Here is an 18844-nt window from a genome sequence, read left to right as displayed (position 1 = left end):
CAATCGGTGTTTGGACGCCCTCATTTGCATATGCAAGTGCCCAGGGTGTGGAGCCTAGCCAGGCTGATTAGCATGACATTTGCATATTTCTTGTGATGAGGTCTCGGCAGAGGCTCGGGCCTGGGGGAATCTGAATATGCAAATGACCTCATTAGCAGAAGGGAGTGATGTCACGGGCTCCCGATTAGCCGGGGTCTGGATAGATCGCCTCATTGGCGTAGCATAGCGGTGACCGTGTCCGGACTCATTAGCATAAATTAGCATATTCGTCAGGATGAGTCAGGGGGAAGGCAGGAGTCGGGACATCTGAATATGCAAACGCGGTCATTAGCATATGCAAATGTGCGAATAGCCCTCCCGCTTGGGGCTCCGCGTCGGTCGTTGGCATAATCAGGCCCATTAGCATAAAATTAGCATATTCCTCGGGACCTGCCTTCGGGGAGAAGGGCGGGGCCCCGGTCACCTGACTGACAACCCAGGTAGTAGGCGGGGCTGTGGGGAGAGGGGCGGGGCCACGACCGTCCTGGCTGAGAACTGAGCCAGGGGGCGGGGCCGTGGGGAAGGGGACCGAAGGGGCGGGGCCTGGCTCACCACTGTGTCACGTGTGCGCAGGAACCAACGTCCCGTGTTGTGCGCACACGTGACCTCACGCGTGACCCCACGACCCCGCGACCCCACCTCTCGGTGACACGATGGGGCGAGGTCAGGTTGGGGGTCACATGTCAATCACGTGACATCACGTGTCAATCCCGTAACGTCGCGTGTCAATCACATGTGACCAGATGTGCGACCCCGCGACCCCGCCCAGACAGGCCTTCTTTGGTGGTGAGGTGAGGTCAGGGGTCACGTGTTGGTCTCTTGAAGTCATGTGTCAGTGCCAAGCGGGATGGGCGGGGCCATGCAAAGACCCAGCTGATTAGCATGGAATTAGCATATCTGGTGGGTTCGCCGTCATTGGAAGGCCCTCATTTGCATATGCAAATGGTGGATAGTCATGCCCAGAGCCTAGACAAGGTGATTAGCATAGGATTTGCATATTCAGGACTTTCAGTTGCTGTTTGGATGCCCTCATTTGCATATGCAAATGGCCAAGGTGTGGCACAGATAGATAGAGCCTAGCTGGGCTGATTAGCATGCAATTTGCATATTTCCCATGACGAGGTCAGGTCAGAGGCTCGGGCCTGCGGGAATCTGAATATGCAAATGACCTCATTAGCAGTCCGGAGTGTGGGTCAGGGGCTCCTGATTAGCATGGAATTAGCATATCCCTCAGGGCGAGGTCTGGGTACGCAGATCGCCTCATTAGCATATGCAAATGACTCTGACGCCGTTCCTCGTCCCCAGGGCCGGGCTGCGCAGCGGTCATTTGCATGACGTCGCCGCCTATTACCATAAAATTAGCATATTCGTCACAACAACTCACGGTGAAGAATGCATTGTGGGGATTTGGATATGCAAACTTCCTCATTAGCATATGCAAATGACTGTGCTTTCATGCTGGGGCTGGCAGGCTTCATTTGCATAATGCTCTCCTTATCGTGGCGCATTAGCATAAAATTAGCATATACACGACAAGTCACGGGAGAAGACCACATTGTGGGGATTTGAATATGCAAATGTGCTCATCAGCATATGCAAATGGCTGTCTTCCTCCTTATGCTAGGGCTCGGGAGCCTTCATTCGTATGACGGGGATTTGAATATGCAAATGTCCTCATTTGCATACACAGGAGCCCAATCGACCCGGGAGGGCGGAGTTTTCACGCAGAGCTCCCCCTACGTATGCTAATGACGCCGCTCACGTATGCAAATGTGGTCTGCGTCCCCGGAGCAGTGCTCATTAGCATAGCGGTGTCCGTGCCCGGGCTCATTAGCATAAAATTAGCATATCCTCGGCATGAGGCCAGGGGAAGGCAGGAGTCGGGGCTGCTGAATATGCAAATGTGCTCATTAGCATATGTAAATGAGCCCTTCAGGCTCCTCCATGGGGCTCCACGACGATCGTTTTCATAATTAGGCCCATTACCATAAAATTAGCATAATCATCGGGACCTGACTGTGGGGAGAGGGGCGGGGCCACGGTCACTTGACGGACAACCAAGGGAGTGGGTGGCTGTGGGAAAAGGGGCGGGGCCATGGGAAGGGGCGGGGCTATGGAAAAAAGGGCGGGGCCGTACCGCACATGCGTGTTAGCGTGACACAACTGTGACGTGTGCATTGTACCTCGTGACGACGCCACTTCCTGCCCAGTCCAGGCCGCTTCCTGTGGCCGCGCTGCACTCCCGGGATCTCACACGCACACGCGCACACACGCACGTGCACGCTCACGTGGGAGACGGACGTGCATAGGCCCACGTGTGCACTCGCATGCACCCAGGTGTGGAGACTGCGCGTGGGCGCAGACACGCGTGTGACACCGCACACGCGCACGGGCACACGCACCGCACGCACCTGTAACCCTAACACACACGCACACGTGTAAACATCACACACCTAAAAACACACACTTACACGTGTAAACGCAGGTGCACACGTGAGGAAATCTCTCTTGCACACGCACGGCCGCGCGTGGACACACACCTAAGACCACGCACGCACACGCGGCTACAAACACAGGGAGACACAGGAAAACATGTGGAACTCGCACACGGGAACTCACAAACTCACACACGTGAGCACACACGCTTGCTCTCACGCTCAGTCACACGCTTAGCGCATGCGCGGACACACGCACGGTCACACACTCGATCATGCTTAGCACACGCTTTGTCACACACTCAGTCTCGCGATCCGTCACACGCTTATCGCACGCGCGGTCACATGGTCAGTCCCACGTCAGGTCGAGGTCACGGGGAAGCCCGCATGGTGGGGACTTGAATATGCAGATGTCCTCATTAGCATACATGCAAATGGCCGTCTGCGTCCTCATGCTGGGGATGGGCGATGTTGTTTTGCAGGGTGGGGATTTGCATATGCAAATGCGCTCATTAGCATGCACCGACGCCCAACCGGTGAGGGCGAAGCTGCCTCGCGGAGGCCGCGGGTGCGTATGCAAATGACGCCGCTCACATATGCAAATGAGGCCGGCCACGTATGCAAATGGGGTCTGCTTCCCCCAGAGCAGAGGTCATTTGCATGAAATTAGCATGTCCCTCAGGATGAGGTCATGAGGACGGCAGGATTTGGGGCGTTTGGATATGCAAACGCGCTCGTTAGCATATGCAAATGAGGCCTTCGCCCTGGTGCTGGGACTCGTCTGGTTCCTCGCGGCCCCGCGACCCGAGAGGTCCCAGGTCGTCACCGGGTTTGATGGCTGTTCAGGTGGGTCATGCGTGTGCGTGTGCGGGGTGAGGGGGGCACACGGGACACGGAGTCACACGCACGGTCATGCCACAGGGGCCCATGGTTCCGTGACCTCCCACGCCTGCGGTGCACACGCGTGTGACTGGGAACCTGTCGTAGGCCCATGAGTTGATCACGCGTGTCCGTGGGTCTGCGTGTCGTGCGCACGCATGAGAGTCTGCGTGTGGTGTGGACCCGGGTGCCGCGGGTCTGGGAGTCGTGCGTACACAGGTCTCGTGTGTGACCAGGTGTCGTGTGCACGCGTGTGTTGGGTCCGCCTGGTTTTCACACACGTGTGACACGTGTAGATATGCAAGTGCCTGTTGTGTGCACACGTGTCCCGTGCGTGTCCCGCCTATGTCTTTTGCACGCGTGGAACATGTTCAAAACTGTATCTGCGCATGGAGTTTACACGTGCGTGTCCCATGGCACACACACCTGTACCTGGCACGCCCGGATGGAGAATGGATCTAGGGATTTGCATAAAATTAGCATATCCCGAGTGGGGAGGGCGGGGCCATGCAAAACAGCTCATTAACATATGCAAAACACGGACATTGACAAGACCGGGGCTGACTGTACTGATTAGCATGTGATTTGCATATGCAAACGCCATGGATGTGGCACAGCCGGAGTCTAGCCGAGCTCATTAGCATGGGATTTGCACGTCCCGCGTTATGACATCTGGCCTGCGCACCGGTCATCTGCATGACGTCGTCCATTTCGCCGCCCATTACCATGAAATTAGCATATTCATCAGGACGAGGTCATGGCGGACACCTGAGCGTGGGGATTTGAATATGCTAGCGTGATCATTAGCCTATGCAAATGGCTGCCTGCACTCTCATGCTTGGGCTTGGCAGAACGCATTTGCATAACGGGGTCCTTGCCGGCGCCCATTAGCATAAAATTATAATATTAATCAGGACAAGTCACGGCGAAGACCGCATGGTGGGGATTTGAACATGCAAACACCCTCATCAGCATATGCAAATCGATGTCTCGGTTCTCATGCTGGGGCGTGGCAGCGTTCATTTGGATGACAGGGATTTGAATATGCAAATGTACTCATTAGCATAAGCAGGCGCCCACTAAACCTGGGAGGGGGAAGTGGTCACGGGGTGCCCCCGCTGCCTATGCAAATGACGCCGCTCACGTATGCAAATGTGGTCTGCTTCCCCCAGAGCGGCGCTCATTAGCATACTGGTGACAGAGACCGGGCTCATTAGCATAAAATTAGCATATCCCTCAGCAGGAGGCCATGGGGGAAGGCAGGAGTTGAGATGTCTGAATATGCAAACCCGCTCATTACCATATGCAAATGAGCCAATTTTCCTCCTGTTGGGGCTCTGCATCGGTCGTTTGCATAATTAGGTCTTGCCGGTGCTCATTAGCATAAAATTAGCCTATTCATCAGGACCAGGCTGGGGAACAGGCCCGGGGCAACAGTCACTTGACTGACAACCCAGGTAGTAGGCGGGGCTAGAGTAAGGGGCGGAACCATGGGAAGGGGCGGGGCCACGACCATCCTCCCTGCGACCCGGAACAGGGGGCGGGGGCCGTGGGGAAAGGGGCGGGGCCAGGGTCACCCTAACTGAGAAGCCAGACAGGGGGCGGGGCCGTGGGGCGGGGCCTGGCTCACAACTGTGTCACGTGTGGGCAGAACCAGCGTCCTGTGTCGTGCGCACACGTGACCTCACGCGTGACCCCACGACCTGGCGACCCCACCTCTAGGTGACACGTTGGGGTGAGGTCAGGTTGGGCGTCACATGTCAATCACGTGACATCACGTGTCAATCCCGTGACGTCGTGTGTCAATCACATGTGACCTGATGTGTGACCCCACGACCCCGCCCAGACAAGCCCTTGGTGGTGAGGTGAGGTGAGGTCAGGGGTCTCTTGATATCGCGTGTCAGTGCCAAGCGGGGAGGGCGGGGCCATGCAAAGACCTCATTAGCATATGACCGCGCTGACCCAGCCGATTAGCATGGAATTAACATATTTGGCGCATTCCACCGGTCTTGGGAGGCCCTCATTTGCATATGCAAATGGTGGACAGCGATGCCCAGAGTCTAGCCAAAGTGATTAGCATGGGATTTGCATATTCAGGGCTTTCAGTTGGTGTTTGGATGAGCTCATTTGCATATGCAAATGGCCACGGTGTGGGACAGATGGAGCCGAGCCCAGCTGATTAACATACAATTTGAATATTCATCATGATGAGGTCATGGCAGAGGCTTAGGCCTGGGGGAAGAATCTGAATATGCAAATGACTTCATTAGCCTACCAGAGTGACTCACTGGCTCCTGATTAGCACGGAATTAGCATATCTCCGAGGAGAGGGTGTGGATATGCAGATCGCCTCATTAGCATATGCAAAGTAGGGCTTGGATGCCGCCATGGGCTTTGAACACGTCATCATTAGCATATGCAAATGACGTTAGCATATTCGTCAGGATGAGGTCAGGGTGGGGAGGCGCCCAGAATATGCTAATTACATGCTAATGAGCTTTGCTACGGTCTAACTTGCTACATCTTGGACATTTGCAAATGCAAATGAGAGCTTCCTACGGCCATAGAGCATGGGGGGGGGGGGGGGGGGTTATTAGCATAAAATTAGAATATCTCCCAGGAAGGCGGCAGCGGGGAGGGTGGGTACATGCAAATGACCTCATTAGCATGTGAGAAACAGGGCAGGAGCTGACCACCTTGATTAGCATGGAATTAGCATATTTGGGGCATTCCGTTCACTGCCCTCATTTGCATATGCAAATGTCCAGGATGTGGCACAGCAGGAGCCTTGCTGAGCTCATTATCATGGGATTTGCATATTCCTCAGGATGAGATCTGGGCAAGCCACCCGGGAGTGACGTCACAGGCTCCTGATTAGCATGGAATTAGCATATCCCTCAGGAAGGAGTGTGGATATGCAGATTGCCTCATTAGCATATGCAAAACATGCCTCGCATGCTTCCGCATATGCAAATGACTATCTTGTTCTCCTGCTGGGGCTTGGCAGCCTTCATTTGCATAACGGGATCCGTGTCCGGCCCCATTAGCATAAAATTAGCATATTCGTAAGGACAAGTTACGACAAACATATTGTGGGGATTTGAATAAGCTAATGTCCTCATTAGCATATGCAAATGGCTTTCTTCCTCCTTATGCAGTGCTGAGCAGCGTTCATTTGAATACTGGGGGTCCATGTCCGGGCTCATTACCATAAAATTAGCATACTCGTCAGGAGATGGAACTGAAAGACCACATTGCAGGGTTTTGAATCTGCAAACGACCTCATTACCATATGCAAATGGACTCCTGCATCATCATGCTGGGTCTTGCAAGCTGTCATTTGCATATCTGGGTCTGTGCTGGGCCCCATTTGCATAAAATTAGCATATCCGGCAGAACAAGTCACAGCAGAAACCACAGTGTGGGGATTTGCATATGAAAATGTGCTTATTAGCATATGCAAATGGCTACCTATGTCCTTATGCTGAAGCTTGGAGGCCTTCACTTGCAAATCAGGGATTTAGATATGCAAATGTGCTCATTAGCATACACCGCCACCCAACCGAACCAATAGGACAAAGTTGTCTCGCGGAGCCCCCATCTGCGTATGCAAATGATGCCGCTCACGTATGCAAATGAGGCCTGCGACCCCAGGAGCAGCGCTTATTAGCATAGCAGGGTCCATATCCGGGCTCGTTAGCATAAATTAGCATATATCCCTTGGCGTGAGGCCAGGGGGGAGGCAGGGGCCTGGGCGTTTTAATATGCAAATGCGCTCGTTATCATATGCAAATGAGCCCATCCTCCGTTGCTGGGGCTCCGCCTCGGTCATTAGCATAAATTTGCGTATTCATCAGGATCAGGCTGGGGAAAGGGCAGGGCTATGGGGGGAGTGGGCGTGGCTGTGGGAAAAAGGGCGGGGCCACGGCCACCCTGGCTGAGACCCGAATCACGGGGTGGAGCTACACGTAGAGGGGCGGAGCAGCGGGGAAGGGGACAGAAGGGGCGGGACCTAGCGACCCCGTGACCTCACGCGCGACCCCGAGACGGCGCAGGGGCCAGGGTGAAAACCTCAGAAACTTTATTCAAAAATACAAAGGTGGGAGGGGGTGGCAGCGGCCATGATGGACACACGCGTGTGCACATGGGCGTCCGGGGCGGGGCGGGGCGTCTGGGTCCCCGCGGACCCCGGGGTCACAGGTCAGAGGTCACCCACGTCGCTGTCGCTCTCGCTGTCGCTGTCGTCACTGTCGCACAGGAAGAAGTCGGCGGTGCCCCCACTCCGGGGTCCGGCCAGGGTCGGCGGGGGCGCGGGCGGGGTCCGGCCTAGGGGCGGGGGCGGGGGCGGGGTCAGACGGGGGCGGGGCCAGGCCGCCAAACCCCGCCCCCCTCGCTGCGCACCAAACTCGGCAGAGATCGGGAGAACAGGAAGTCCCGCCCCCTGACCCACCCGTCACGGTCACCGTCACCCCAGGGGCCCCGTGACCCCCAAGCCCCGCCCCCTGACCCTCCACCCCGACCCCGACCCCTACTCACCCGTCGTCGTCCCCACAGGCCCCACCCCCTGACCACCCTGTGAAACCCGTGAACACCGGCCCCGCCCCCCAACCCCGACTGACCCCTTGTTGGACCTAGGACCCACCTCTGACCCCTGTGACCCCAGCCCCGCCCCCGACCCCGACTCACCCCTCCTCCTCGTCCCCCCATGGCTCCCCCGCCGCCTCCGCCTCCTCGGCCGCCAGGAACTCGAACTCCGCGGCGCGAATGCCGCCCAGGGTGAGGGGTGGCGGGGTCATCCGGGGCCTGGGAGAAGGGGGCGGGTCAGGCTGGGGCCATGGAGGGGGGTGTCAGGGGCGGGGCCAGGAGGGATCAGGGCCTTGGGGTCAGGGGAGGGTGGTGTCAGTGGACAGGGGTGGGTTCAGGGGAGGGCGGGGTCAGGGGTAAGACGATGGGCGGGGACCCGGGGCAGGCCACGCCCACCCACGGCACAGAAGAGAAAATGGTTGGTGGGCGGGGCCGCTGCGGGGGTGGTCACCGTGGCCCCGCCCTTTTTCCCAAGGCCACGCCCATTACCATGGTTCTCAGTCTCAGTGGCTGTGGCCCCATTCACAGTCCCGCCCCTCTCCCCACAGTCCCGCCCCCTGAGGAATATGCTAATTTTATGCTAATGGCCCCCACCAGGCCTCATTATGCAAATGACGGATGAGCAGGCCCAGCACAGGGCGAAGGGCCCATTTGTATATGCTAATGAGCACGTTTGCATATTCAGTTCTCAGCTTGGTGATGTGGGCGGGGCCCAGGACCGGTGGGCGGGGCCTAGTGGTGAGGGGCGGGGTCCCCGCAGGCCACGCCCACCCCAGAAGCCACGCCCACCCCCCACGACACCATTCACTGACAGAGACACACTGTGATGATGAACACAAGATGACTGGGCGGGGCCTCGGGGAGGATGGGCGGAGCCTAGTGGTGATGGGCGGGGTCCTCGGAGAACACACACACCCAGGAGGCCACACCCACCCCGGCGGCCACGCCCACGCCCAGGGACACAGCTCACTGAAGCACAGGGAGATGTCGGACATGGGATGGAGGTGTGGGCGGGGCCGGGGCGGGGCGGGCGGGGCTCTGGGGTAGTGGGCGGGGCCCCAGGGCGATGGGCAGGGTCCCCACAGGCCACACCCACTCAGGAGGCCACGCCCAACCCGATACACTTTACAAACCTAGAAAGATTGACATGTGATGTGTGGGCGGGGCCTGGGCGGGTGTGGGCGGGGCCGGTGATGGGTGGGCGGGGCCCCGGGGCGAAGGGCGATGGGCAGGTCCCCTTCAGGCCACACCCACCCCGGAGGCCACGCCCACCCACCCCACACACAGACCAGAGACACAGAGAGAGATGATGGGCAGGAAATGGAGTGGGTGTGGCTGGGGCGGATGTGGGCGGGGACCCAGGGTTAGGGGCGGGGTCCCGTGGTGATGGGCGGGGTCCCTCCACAGGCCACACCCACCCAGGAAGCCACGCCCACCCCCAGACACACTTGACATAGGGAAAATGACACGTGATGTGTGGGCGGGGCCTAGGCGGGCGTGGGCGGGGCCGGGGCGAGGTGGGTGTGGCCCCGGGATTATGGGCGGGGTCACCGAGGCCACACCCACCCGAGAGGCCACGCCCACCCACCTCACACACAGACCAGAGACACAGAGAGAGATGACGGACAGGAAATGGAGTGGGTGGGGCCGGGGCAGGAGTGGGTGGGCCGGGGCGGTGTGGGCGGGGCCCCGGAGCGATGGGCGGGGTCCCCCAGAAGCCCCACCCACCCTAGAGGCCACGCCCACCCACCCACCCCACACACAGATCAGAGACACATTGGGAGATGATGGACAGAAAATGGGGTCGGCAGGGCCGGGGCGGGAGTGGGCGGGGCCCCGGGGTTGTGGGCGTGGTCAGCCAGGCCACACCCACCCTAGAGGCCACGCCCACCCACCCCACACACAGATCAGAGACACAGAGGGAGATGACAGACAGGAAATGGAGTGGGCGGGGCCGGGGCGCAGTGGGCGGGGCCCCAGGGTTGTGGGCGGAGCCCAGGAGCGATGGGCGGGGTCCCCTCAGGCCACACCCACCGTGGGCGTGGCCTCGCGCGCCAGGAACTTCTCCAGGCTGAAGAAGGCGTCGAAGAAGACGGCGGCCATGCCGGAGCGCTTGAGGTCGCCGAGGGTGATGCGGCCTGCGGGGTCGGGGGTCACAGGGGGTCACGGAGGATCACGGAAGGTCAGGACGGGGCCACGGGGGTCACGGGGGTCAGAACAGGGTCATAGGAGTCAGGATGGGGTCAGAGGTGTCAGCCTGGGGTCACAGGGTAAGGATGGGGTCACGGGGGTTAGGACGGGGTCACAGGGGTCAGGACGGGGTCACGGGGTCAGACGCTCACCCATGACCCCACACGCTCACCCCTGACCCCGCACACTCACCCCTGACCCTGCACGCTCACCCGTGACCCCGTGACTCCGTGACCCCCCCGCGAACCCCCCCACACTCACCGGGCGTGCGCGGCCGCACCAGGTCGAGCGCCCAGCACACGCAGTCCCGCGGGGTCATGGGCTCCAGGCCCCGGGCCGCCAGGCGCCGCGCCTGCTCCGCGTGGAAGAACTCGAGCTCGGGCCCCGCGAGGGCGCCGCGGCCCTGCAGGTCCATGCAGCGGAACCAGTACTCGGCACTGCGGGGGGTCGGGGGTCGGGGGTCACGGGGGTCACGGGGGTCACGGGGGTCACGGGCACAGGCCCCGCCACCCCGCCAGGGCGCCGCGGCCCTGCAGGTCCATGCAGCGGAACCAGTACTCGGCGCTGGGGGTCGGGGGTCATGGGGTCACGGGGGTCACGGACACTGGCCCCGCCCAACCCCGCGTGGGGGCGGGGTCATGGGAAGGAGGTGGGGCGGGGACCCGGGCAGGCCACGCCCACCCACGGCACAGAAGGGAAAAATGGCCCCGCCCTTTTTCCCCGGGCCACGCCCTTTTTCCCAGGGCCACGCCCTTTTTCCCAGGGCCACGCCCTTTTTCCCAGGGCCACGCCCTTTTTCCCAGGGCCACGCCCTTTTTCCCAGGGCCACGCCCTTTTTCCCAGGGCCACGCCCTTTTTCCCACGGCCCTGCCCACTGCCATGGTTCTCGGTCTCGGCGGCCGTGGCCCCGCCCCGTTCACAGCCCCGCCCACTTTCCCCACAGCCCCGCCCCTGATGAATATGCTAATTTTATGCTAATGGACCCCACCAGGCCTCCTTATGCGCCAGGACGACAGGCGCATTTGCATATGCTAATGAGCGCATTTGCATATTCAGTTCTCCCCACAGGCCACGCCCACCCTGTGCGCAGGCCACGCCCACCCCACGCGCAGGCCCCGCCCACCTGCACACAGGCCCCGCCCCCCACCCCCCCCCGCACCTGGTGGGCGTGGTCTTGTCCTCCTCCGACAGCAGGAACCACACGAAGTCCGCGTAGCTCATCGGCCCGCCCGGCGGGGACCTGCGACCCCCGGGGGGGGGGGAAGCCGTGAGTGACGGGGCAGGGGAGGACACGCCCACCGGACACGCCCCGCCCACGGGCCCCGCCCCACTCACCGCATCACGGCGCCCGAGAAGATCCTGTCAATCATCCTGGAGGAAATGGCTGCCGGGGGGGTAGGGGGAGGGGTTGGCGGCTGGGGGCCCAGGCCACGCCCACAGGAGCCTAGGCCACGCCCACAGGAGCCCAGGCCCCGCCCACAGGAGCCCAGCCACGCCCACAGGAGCCCAGGCCACGCCCACGGGAGCCCAGCCCCGCCCACAGGAGCCCAGGCCCTGCCCCTCCCCACAGGCCCCGCCCCCTCCCCTCTCCCCGGGCCCCGCCCTCACCGCCGTCGCCGTAGCGCCCCAGGTCGCCCGCGTCGATCAGGAGGTCGCCGTCGAGGTCACCCCAGGCCCCGCCCCCTCCCCTCCCCAGGCCCCGCCCTCACCGCCGTCGCCGTAGCGCCCCAGGTCGTCCGCGTCAATCAAAAGGTCGCCGTCGAGGTCGAGCTCCCGGAACTTGGAGTCGATGACGCAGAAGTGCTCGTAGGAGAAGAACTCGGTCATCCGGGCCAGGTCGGGCTCCGCCTCCAGCCGGGCCAGGGCCTGGGGGGGTCACGGGGGGGTCAGGGGGCGGGGTCACACCTCGGGGGGGGCCACACGGCCGGGGGCGTGGCCTGGGGTACAGAGGGCGTGGCCCAGGGAAAAAGGGCGGGGCCGGGGCAGTGCTCGTAGGAGAAGAACTCGGTCATCCGGGCCAGGTTGGGCTACGCCCCCTGACCTCAGGCCCCGACCCTGACCCAGGCCCCGACCCTGACCCCAGGCCCCGCCCCCTGACCCCAGGACCCACCCTGACCCCAGGCCCCGCCCCCTGACCCCAGGACCCGCCCCCGGACCCCAGGCCCCGACCCCCGACCCCAGGCCCCGCCCCCGACCCTAGGCCCCGCCCCCCTGATCCCCAGGCCCCGACCCCCGACCCAGGCCCCGCCCTTTTTACCCAAGGCCACATCCTCTATACCCCAGGCCCCGCCCCCGCCTCCCGAGGCCCCACCCCCTGACCCCAGGCCCCGCCCCCCGCCCCCAGGCCCCGCCCCCTGACCCCGGCCCCGCCCCCCGCCCCAGGCCCCGCCCTTTTTACCCGAGGCCACGCCCTCTATACCCCAGGCCCCGCCCCTGACCCCCGGCCACGCCCCTGACCCCCAGGCCACGCTACCTGACCTCGCCCACGACTCCAGGCCACGCCCCCGACCCCCAGGCCCCGCCCCCACCTGCAGGAAGCGGCTCCGCCTCAGCTCCGCGCACGAGATCCGCCCCGACCAGGACCGGTTCACGGTGTAGAAGATGCGCTGGGTGACCTGCGGGGGCGCGGGGGGGGTCACGGGGGTCACGGGGGGGGTCACGGGGTCACGGGGGGATCACACGGGGGTCACACGGGGGTCACGGGGGTCATGGGGGGTCACGGGGGTCACGGTGGGGGTCACACGGGGGTGAGGGGGCCACGAGGGGTGACAGGGGGTCACAGGGGGTCACTGGGGGTCACGGAGGTCACGGGGGGTCACGGGGGGGTCACGGGGGTCACACGGGGGTCACGGGGGTCACGGGGGTCACAGGGGTTCGCGGGGGGGTCACGGGGGAGTCACGGGGGTCACGGGGGGTCACAGGGGGTTACAGGGGTCATGGGGGTCACGGGGGGTCACAGGGGAATCACAGGGGGTCACGGGGGGGTCACACGGGGGTGAGGGGGTCACGGGGGGGTCACACGGGGGTCACACGGGGGTCACAGGGGTCACAGGGGGTCACGGTGGGGTCACACGGGGGTCACACGGGGGTCACATGGGGGTGAGGGCGCGGGGCCCAGGGGAGTCGGTCGGGTCAGGGCGGGGAATCAGGAGGGGGCGTGGCCTTGGGTGTGGGCGGGGACAAGAGATGTGGGCGTGGTCTAAGAAAGTGGGCGTGACCCTCCAGGGTGGGCGAGTCCCCGCCCGCCCGTCACGCTGAGCCATGATGGCCCCCAAATGTTTTACCAGGTGTGGGCGTGGCCTGGGGTATGGGCGGGGTCTTAGGGAGTGGGCGGGTCTTCCCCGTGGGCGTGTCCCCACTTCCCCCCCCCGCCCCAGGCCCCGCCCCTCACCGCGGCGACGTAGCGCGACTGGACCTCGGGCGCCTCCTTCAGGATCGAGAGCCCGGGGTGCGAGGCCACCACGTCCTGGGGGGTCAGGGGTCGGGGGTCAGGAGGTCAGGGTGTCAGGGGAGGGGCGGGGTCAGGCACGAGAGCCCGGGGTGCGAGGCCACCACGTCCTGGGGGTCGGGGGTCACGGGGTCAGGGGTCAGGGGGTCAGAGGAGGGGCCGCAGGATTGACAGGAAGTGAGGGGCGGAGCTAAGCACAGGCCCCGCCCCAGGCCCCGCCCCCCTGACCTCCAGCAGGGGCCGGAAGTTCTCGGGCCCCAGCCCCGCCCCCAGCCCCTGACCCCGCCCCCAGCCCCAGGCCCCGCGCCCCGACCTCCAGCAGGGGCCAGAAGTCCTCGGGCCCCAGCCCTCCCCTGACCCCGGGCCCGCCCAGGGGAACGCCCCTACCCCCAGGCCCCGCCCCCCGGTCCCTGACCCGCCCCCGACACAGGCCCCGCCCCCGCCCCTGACCCCGCCCCCCGGCCCTGACCCCGCCCCCGGCCCCAGGCCCCGCCCCTGACCCCGCCCCCAGCCCCTGACCCCGCCCCCCGACCTCCAGCAGGGGCCGGAAGTCCTCGGGCCCCAGCCCCGCGCGGCCCGGCGACCCCAGCAGCTGCACCAACTTGGAGGCCTCGTCGTGGCAGGAGAGCAGGACCCTGGGGGGAGGGCGGGGGGAGAGGGGGCGGGGCTGCCGGTGAGGGGCGGGGCTTCCGGTGAGGGGCGGGACTTCCAGGGAGGGGCGGGGCTTCCGGTGATGGGCGGGGTGGGGGAGGAGACGACACGGGCCAGCTCCGCCCTCACTTCCGCCCTCACTTCCTCCCTCATTTCCGCCCTCACTTCCGCCCTCACTTCCACCCTCACTTCCTCCCTCACTTCTATCCACACTTCCTACCACACTTCCTGCCCTCACTTCCTGCCCTCACTTCCGGCCTCTACTTCCCCCCCACACGCTCCCGGCCTCCACTTCCCCTCTCACCCCCACGCTCACTTTGGCCGCCCTCACTTCCTGCCCTCACTTCAACTCCATTTTGCCCACATTTCCGCTCTCACTTCCGCCCTGACTTCCGTCTTCACTTCCTGCGCTCACTTCGGGCCTCTACTTCCTGGTATCACTTCCATCCTTACCTCTGGCATCCACTTCCCGCCCCACTTCCACCCACACTTCCTCCCTAATTGCCGCCCTCATTCCGTCCTCCACTTCCCCTCTCACTTCCGTCCTCACCTCCGCCCTCACTTCTGCTCTCACTTCCGTCCTCACCTCCGCCCTCACTTCTGCTCTCACTTCCGTCCTCACTCACCTCCCGCCTCCACTTCCTGGCAACACTTCCTGCGCCCACTTCCACCCTCCACTTCCTGCCTCACTCACTTCCGGCCTCCATTTCCTGCCCCCACTTGCAGTCTCACGTCTGCCTACGCTCACTTCCGTACACACTTCCTGCTCCCAGTTCTGCCCTCACTTCCTGCCCCCACTTAGGCTAACTTCCGCCCACATTTCTGCCCTCACTTCCTGGCAAAACTTCCTGCTGTCGCTTCCACCCTCCACTTCCGCCGTTACTTCCGGCCTCCACTTTCCCCCCCACACTTCCACCCTCCACTTCCACCCACTCTCACTTCCGGACACACTTCCTGGCCCCAATTCCGCCCTCACTTTGGCCCCACTCGCTTCCCGCCTCCACTTCCTGGCAACACTTCCTGCCTTCACTTACTCCCTCCACTTCCGCCCACATTTCCGCCCACACTTCCAGCCTCCACTTCCACCCACACTCACTTCCGCCTACGCTTACTTTCTTACAAACTTCCTGTCCCGACTTCCGCCCTCACTTCCACCCTTACTCACTTCTGACCAAACTTCCACACACACTTCCTGCCTCACTTCCAGCCTCCATTTCCTGCCCCCAGTTTTGCTAACTTCCGCCCACACTTCCGCCCCCACTTTCACTCACACTTCCGCCATCACTTCCGTCCAAATATCCACCCCCACACTTCCTGCCACACTCACTTCCTGCCCCCATTTCCTACCCTCACTTCCGCCCTCACTCACTTTCCACCTCCACTTCCTGGCAACACTTCCTGCGCCCACTGGCATCCTCCACTTCCACCCCACACTTCCTGCCTCACTTACCTCCCACTGCCATTTCCTACTCTCACTTCCCGCCCCCATTTCCTATTCTCACTTCCTGCCCTCACTTCCTGTCCCGACTTCCGCTGACTTGCGCCCACACTTCCTGTCTTTCTCACTTCCGCCCTCACTTCCGGCTTCACTTCCGCCCACACTTTCTTCCCCGCCACCCCCCACCCCTGCCCCACGCACTCACTTCCTCCACAGGCCCAGGAAGTCGCGGGCGGAGACGGCGCCCCGCGATGGCCGCCCGCGGCGTGGAACAGGGGGCCCTTCCAGTAGAGGGGCAGGCCGCAGGCCTGGGGGCGGGGCCGGGGAGGGAGGGGGCGGGGTCAGCAGGGACGAGGGGCGGAGTCAGCACGGAGGGGAGGAGCCAGAGGAAGGGGGCGTGGTTGTCAGCAAAGGGGCGGGGTCAGAAAAGAGGGCGGAGTCAGTCAGGAAAGGGGCGTGACCCCTGACCCCGACCCTCATTCCAGACCCCGCCCCCGAGTCCCTAACCCACCCACAGCCCCACCCACTGACCCTTGACCCCCGACCCCTGACCCACCTTGGCCACGGCGCCCATGTCCCCGGCCCGCCCCCAGCCCCACCCCCTGACCCCGTGACCCCGTGACCCCCCGACCCACCTTGGCGACCTCACCCATGTCCCCCGGCCCCGCCCCCCGCCGGGGCAGCCGGGCGAACGCGGCCTCCACGGTGGCCATGGCGGCCTCCAGGTCCCGGGCGGGCGGGGGGCGGCCCCGGGGGAGAAGAAGGCGGGGATGGGGGCGGGGGCGGGGGCGGAGTCAGCGATGGCGGGGGCGGGGCCTGGACCTGTGGGCGGAGACAGAGGGGCGGGGCTGTGAGAGGGGCGGGGCCTGGGGGTAGGGGGGGGGGGGGGGCTGGGGTAGAGAAGGACCTGGGGTAGGGGCGGGGCCTGGGGTAGAGAAGGACCTGGCGGGGCTGAGGAAGACCTGGGTGAGGGGGGGTAGAGAGAGGTAGGGAGGCCTGGGTAGAGAAGGACCTGGGAGAGAAGGAGGGGTAGGGCGCGGGGCCTGGGGTAGAGAAGGACCTGGGGTAGAGAAGGACCTGGGGTAGAGAAGGACCTGGGGTAGGGGCGGGGCCTGGGGTAGAGAAGCGGAGCCTGGGGTAGGGGCGGGGCCTGGGGGTAGAGAAGGACCTGGGGTAGAGAAGGACCTGGGGTAGAGAAGGACCTGGAGGTAGGGGGGGGGCCTGGGGGGTGAGAAGGACCTGGGGTAGAGAAGGACCTGGGGTAGAGAAGGACCTGGGGTAGGGGCGGGGCTGGGGTAGAGGAGGGGACCTGGGGTAGAGAAGGACCTGGGGTAGGGGACGGGCCTGGGGTAGAGAAGGACCTGGGGTAGAGAAGGACTGGGGTAGAGAAGGACCTGGGGTAGAGAAGGACCTGGGGTAGGGGCGGGGCCTGGGGTAGAGAGCTAGGAGGACCTGGGGTAGAGAAAGGACCTGGGGTAGAGAAGGACCTGGGGTAGGGGCGGGGCCTGGGGTAGGGAGCGGGACCTGGGGGTAGAGAAGGACCTGGGTAGAGAAGGACCTGGGGTACGAGAAGGACCTGGGGTAGAGAAGGACCTGGCGGTTAGAGAAGGACCTGGGGAACTAGAGAAGGACCTGGGGTAGAGAAGGACCTGGGGTAGAGAAGGACCTGGGGTAGAGAAGGACCTGGGGTAGAGAAGGACCTGGGGTTAGAGAAGGACCTGGGGTAGAGGAGAGGACCTGGGGTAGAGAAGGACCTGGGTAGAGAAGGCGGGGACCTGGGGTAGAGAAGGACCTGGGGTAGGGGCGGGGCCTGGGGTAGGGGCGGGGCCTGGGGTAGAGAAGGACCTGGGGTAGAGAAGGACCTGGGGTAGGGGCGGGGCCTGGGGTAGAGAAGGACCTGGGGTAGAGAAGGACCTGGGGTAGGGGGGGGCCTGGGGTAGGGGCGGGGCCTGGGGTTAGAGAAGGACCTGGGGTAGGGGCGGGGCCCTGGGGTAGAGAAGGACCTGGGGTAGAGAAGGACCTGGGGTTAGGAAGGACCTGGGGGTAGGGGCGGGGGGAGGCCTGGGGTAGGGAGGAGGCCTGGGGTAGAGAAGACCTGGGGTAGAGAAGGACCTGGGGTAGAGAAGGACCTGGGGTAGAGAAGGACCTTGGGGTAGAGAAGGACCTGGGGGTAGAGAAGGACCTGTGGGTAGAGAAGGACCTGGGGTTAGAGAAGGACCTGCGGGTAGAGAAGGACCTGGGGTAGAGAAGGACCTGGGGTAGAGAAGGACCTGGGGTAGAGAAGGACCTGGGGTAGAGAAGGACCTGGGGTAGAGAAGGACCTGGAGGTAGAGAAGGACTGGGGTAGAGAAGGACCTGGGTGGTAGGGCGGGCCTGGGTAGAGAAGGACCTGGGGTAGAGAAGGACCTGGGGTAGAGAAGGAACCTGGGGTAGAGAAGGACCTGGGGTAGAGAGGACCTGGTAGGTAGAGAAGGACCTGGGGTAGAGAAGGACCTGGGGTAGAGAAGGACCTGGGGTAGAGAAGGACCTGGGGTAGAGAAGGACCTGGGGTAGAGAAGGACCTGGGTAGAAGAAGGACCTGGGGGTAGAGAAGGACCTGGGGTAGAGAAGGACCTGGGGTAGAGAAGGACCTGGGGTAGAGAAGGACCTGGGGTAGAGAAGGACCTGGGGTAGGGGGGGGGCCTGGGGTAGAGAAGGACCTGGGGTAGAGAAGGACCTGGGGTAGAGAAGGACCTGGGGTAGAGAAGGACCTGGGGTAGAGAAGGACCTAGAGAAGGACCTGGGGTAGAGAAGGACTGGGGGTAGAGAAGGACCTGGGGTTAGAGAAGGACCTGGGGTAGGAGGACCTGGAGGGACCTGGGGTAGAGAAGGACCTGGGGTAGAGAAGGACCTGGGGTAGGGGCGGGGCCTGGGGTAGAGAAGGACCTGGGGTAGAGAAGGACCTGGGGTAGAGAAGGACCTGGGGTAGAGAAGGACCTGGGGTAGAGAAGGACCTGGGGTAGAGAAGGACCTGGGGTAGAGAAGGACCTGGGGTAGAGAAGGACTGGGGTTAGGGGCTGGGGTAGAGAAGGACCTGGGGTAGAGAAGGACCTGGGGTAGAGAAGGACCTGGGGTAGAGAAGGACTGGTGGGCGGGGTTAGAGAAAGGACCTGGGTAGAGAAGGACCTGGGTAGAGAAGGA

General features: G+C 63.4%; 1 protein-coding gene across 1 annotated transcript; it reads right to left on the bottom strand.

The window, feature by feature from the left end:
• Positions 1-7547: 7547 nt before the first annotated feature.
• Positions 7548-16437, bottom strand: LOC114689064 (serine/threonine-protein phosphatase 2A regulatory subunit B'' subunit delta-like; the record flags this gene model as incomplete). The annotated part of the gene is given in 13 exon segments (XM_037199241.1): positions 7548-7679; positions 8040-8156; positions 9972-10075; positions 10389-10564; positions 11287-11367; positions 11463-11511; positions 11837-11993; positions 12656-12742; positions 13519-13593; positions 14108-14210; positions 15870-15912; positions 15915-15972; positions 16300-16437. Coding segments are annotated over 13 exon segments (1320 nt in total), but the record flags the coding sequence as incomplete, so codon positions are not given.
• Positions 16438-18844: the final 2407 nt, after the last annotated feature.

The sequence above is a fragment of the Peromyscus leucopus genome, chromosome X (assembly GCF_004664715.2).
Source record: "Peromyscus leucopus breed LL Stock chromosome X, UCI_PerLeu_2.1, whole genome shotgun sequence".
Lineage (NCBI taxonomy): Eukaryota > Metazoa > Chordata > Mammalia > Rodentia > Cricetidae > Peromyscus > Peromyscus leucopus.
Note: the sequence above shows the minus strand (reverse complement) of the source record. Positions and strands in the feature narration are given on the sequence as shown.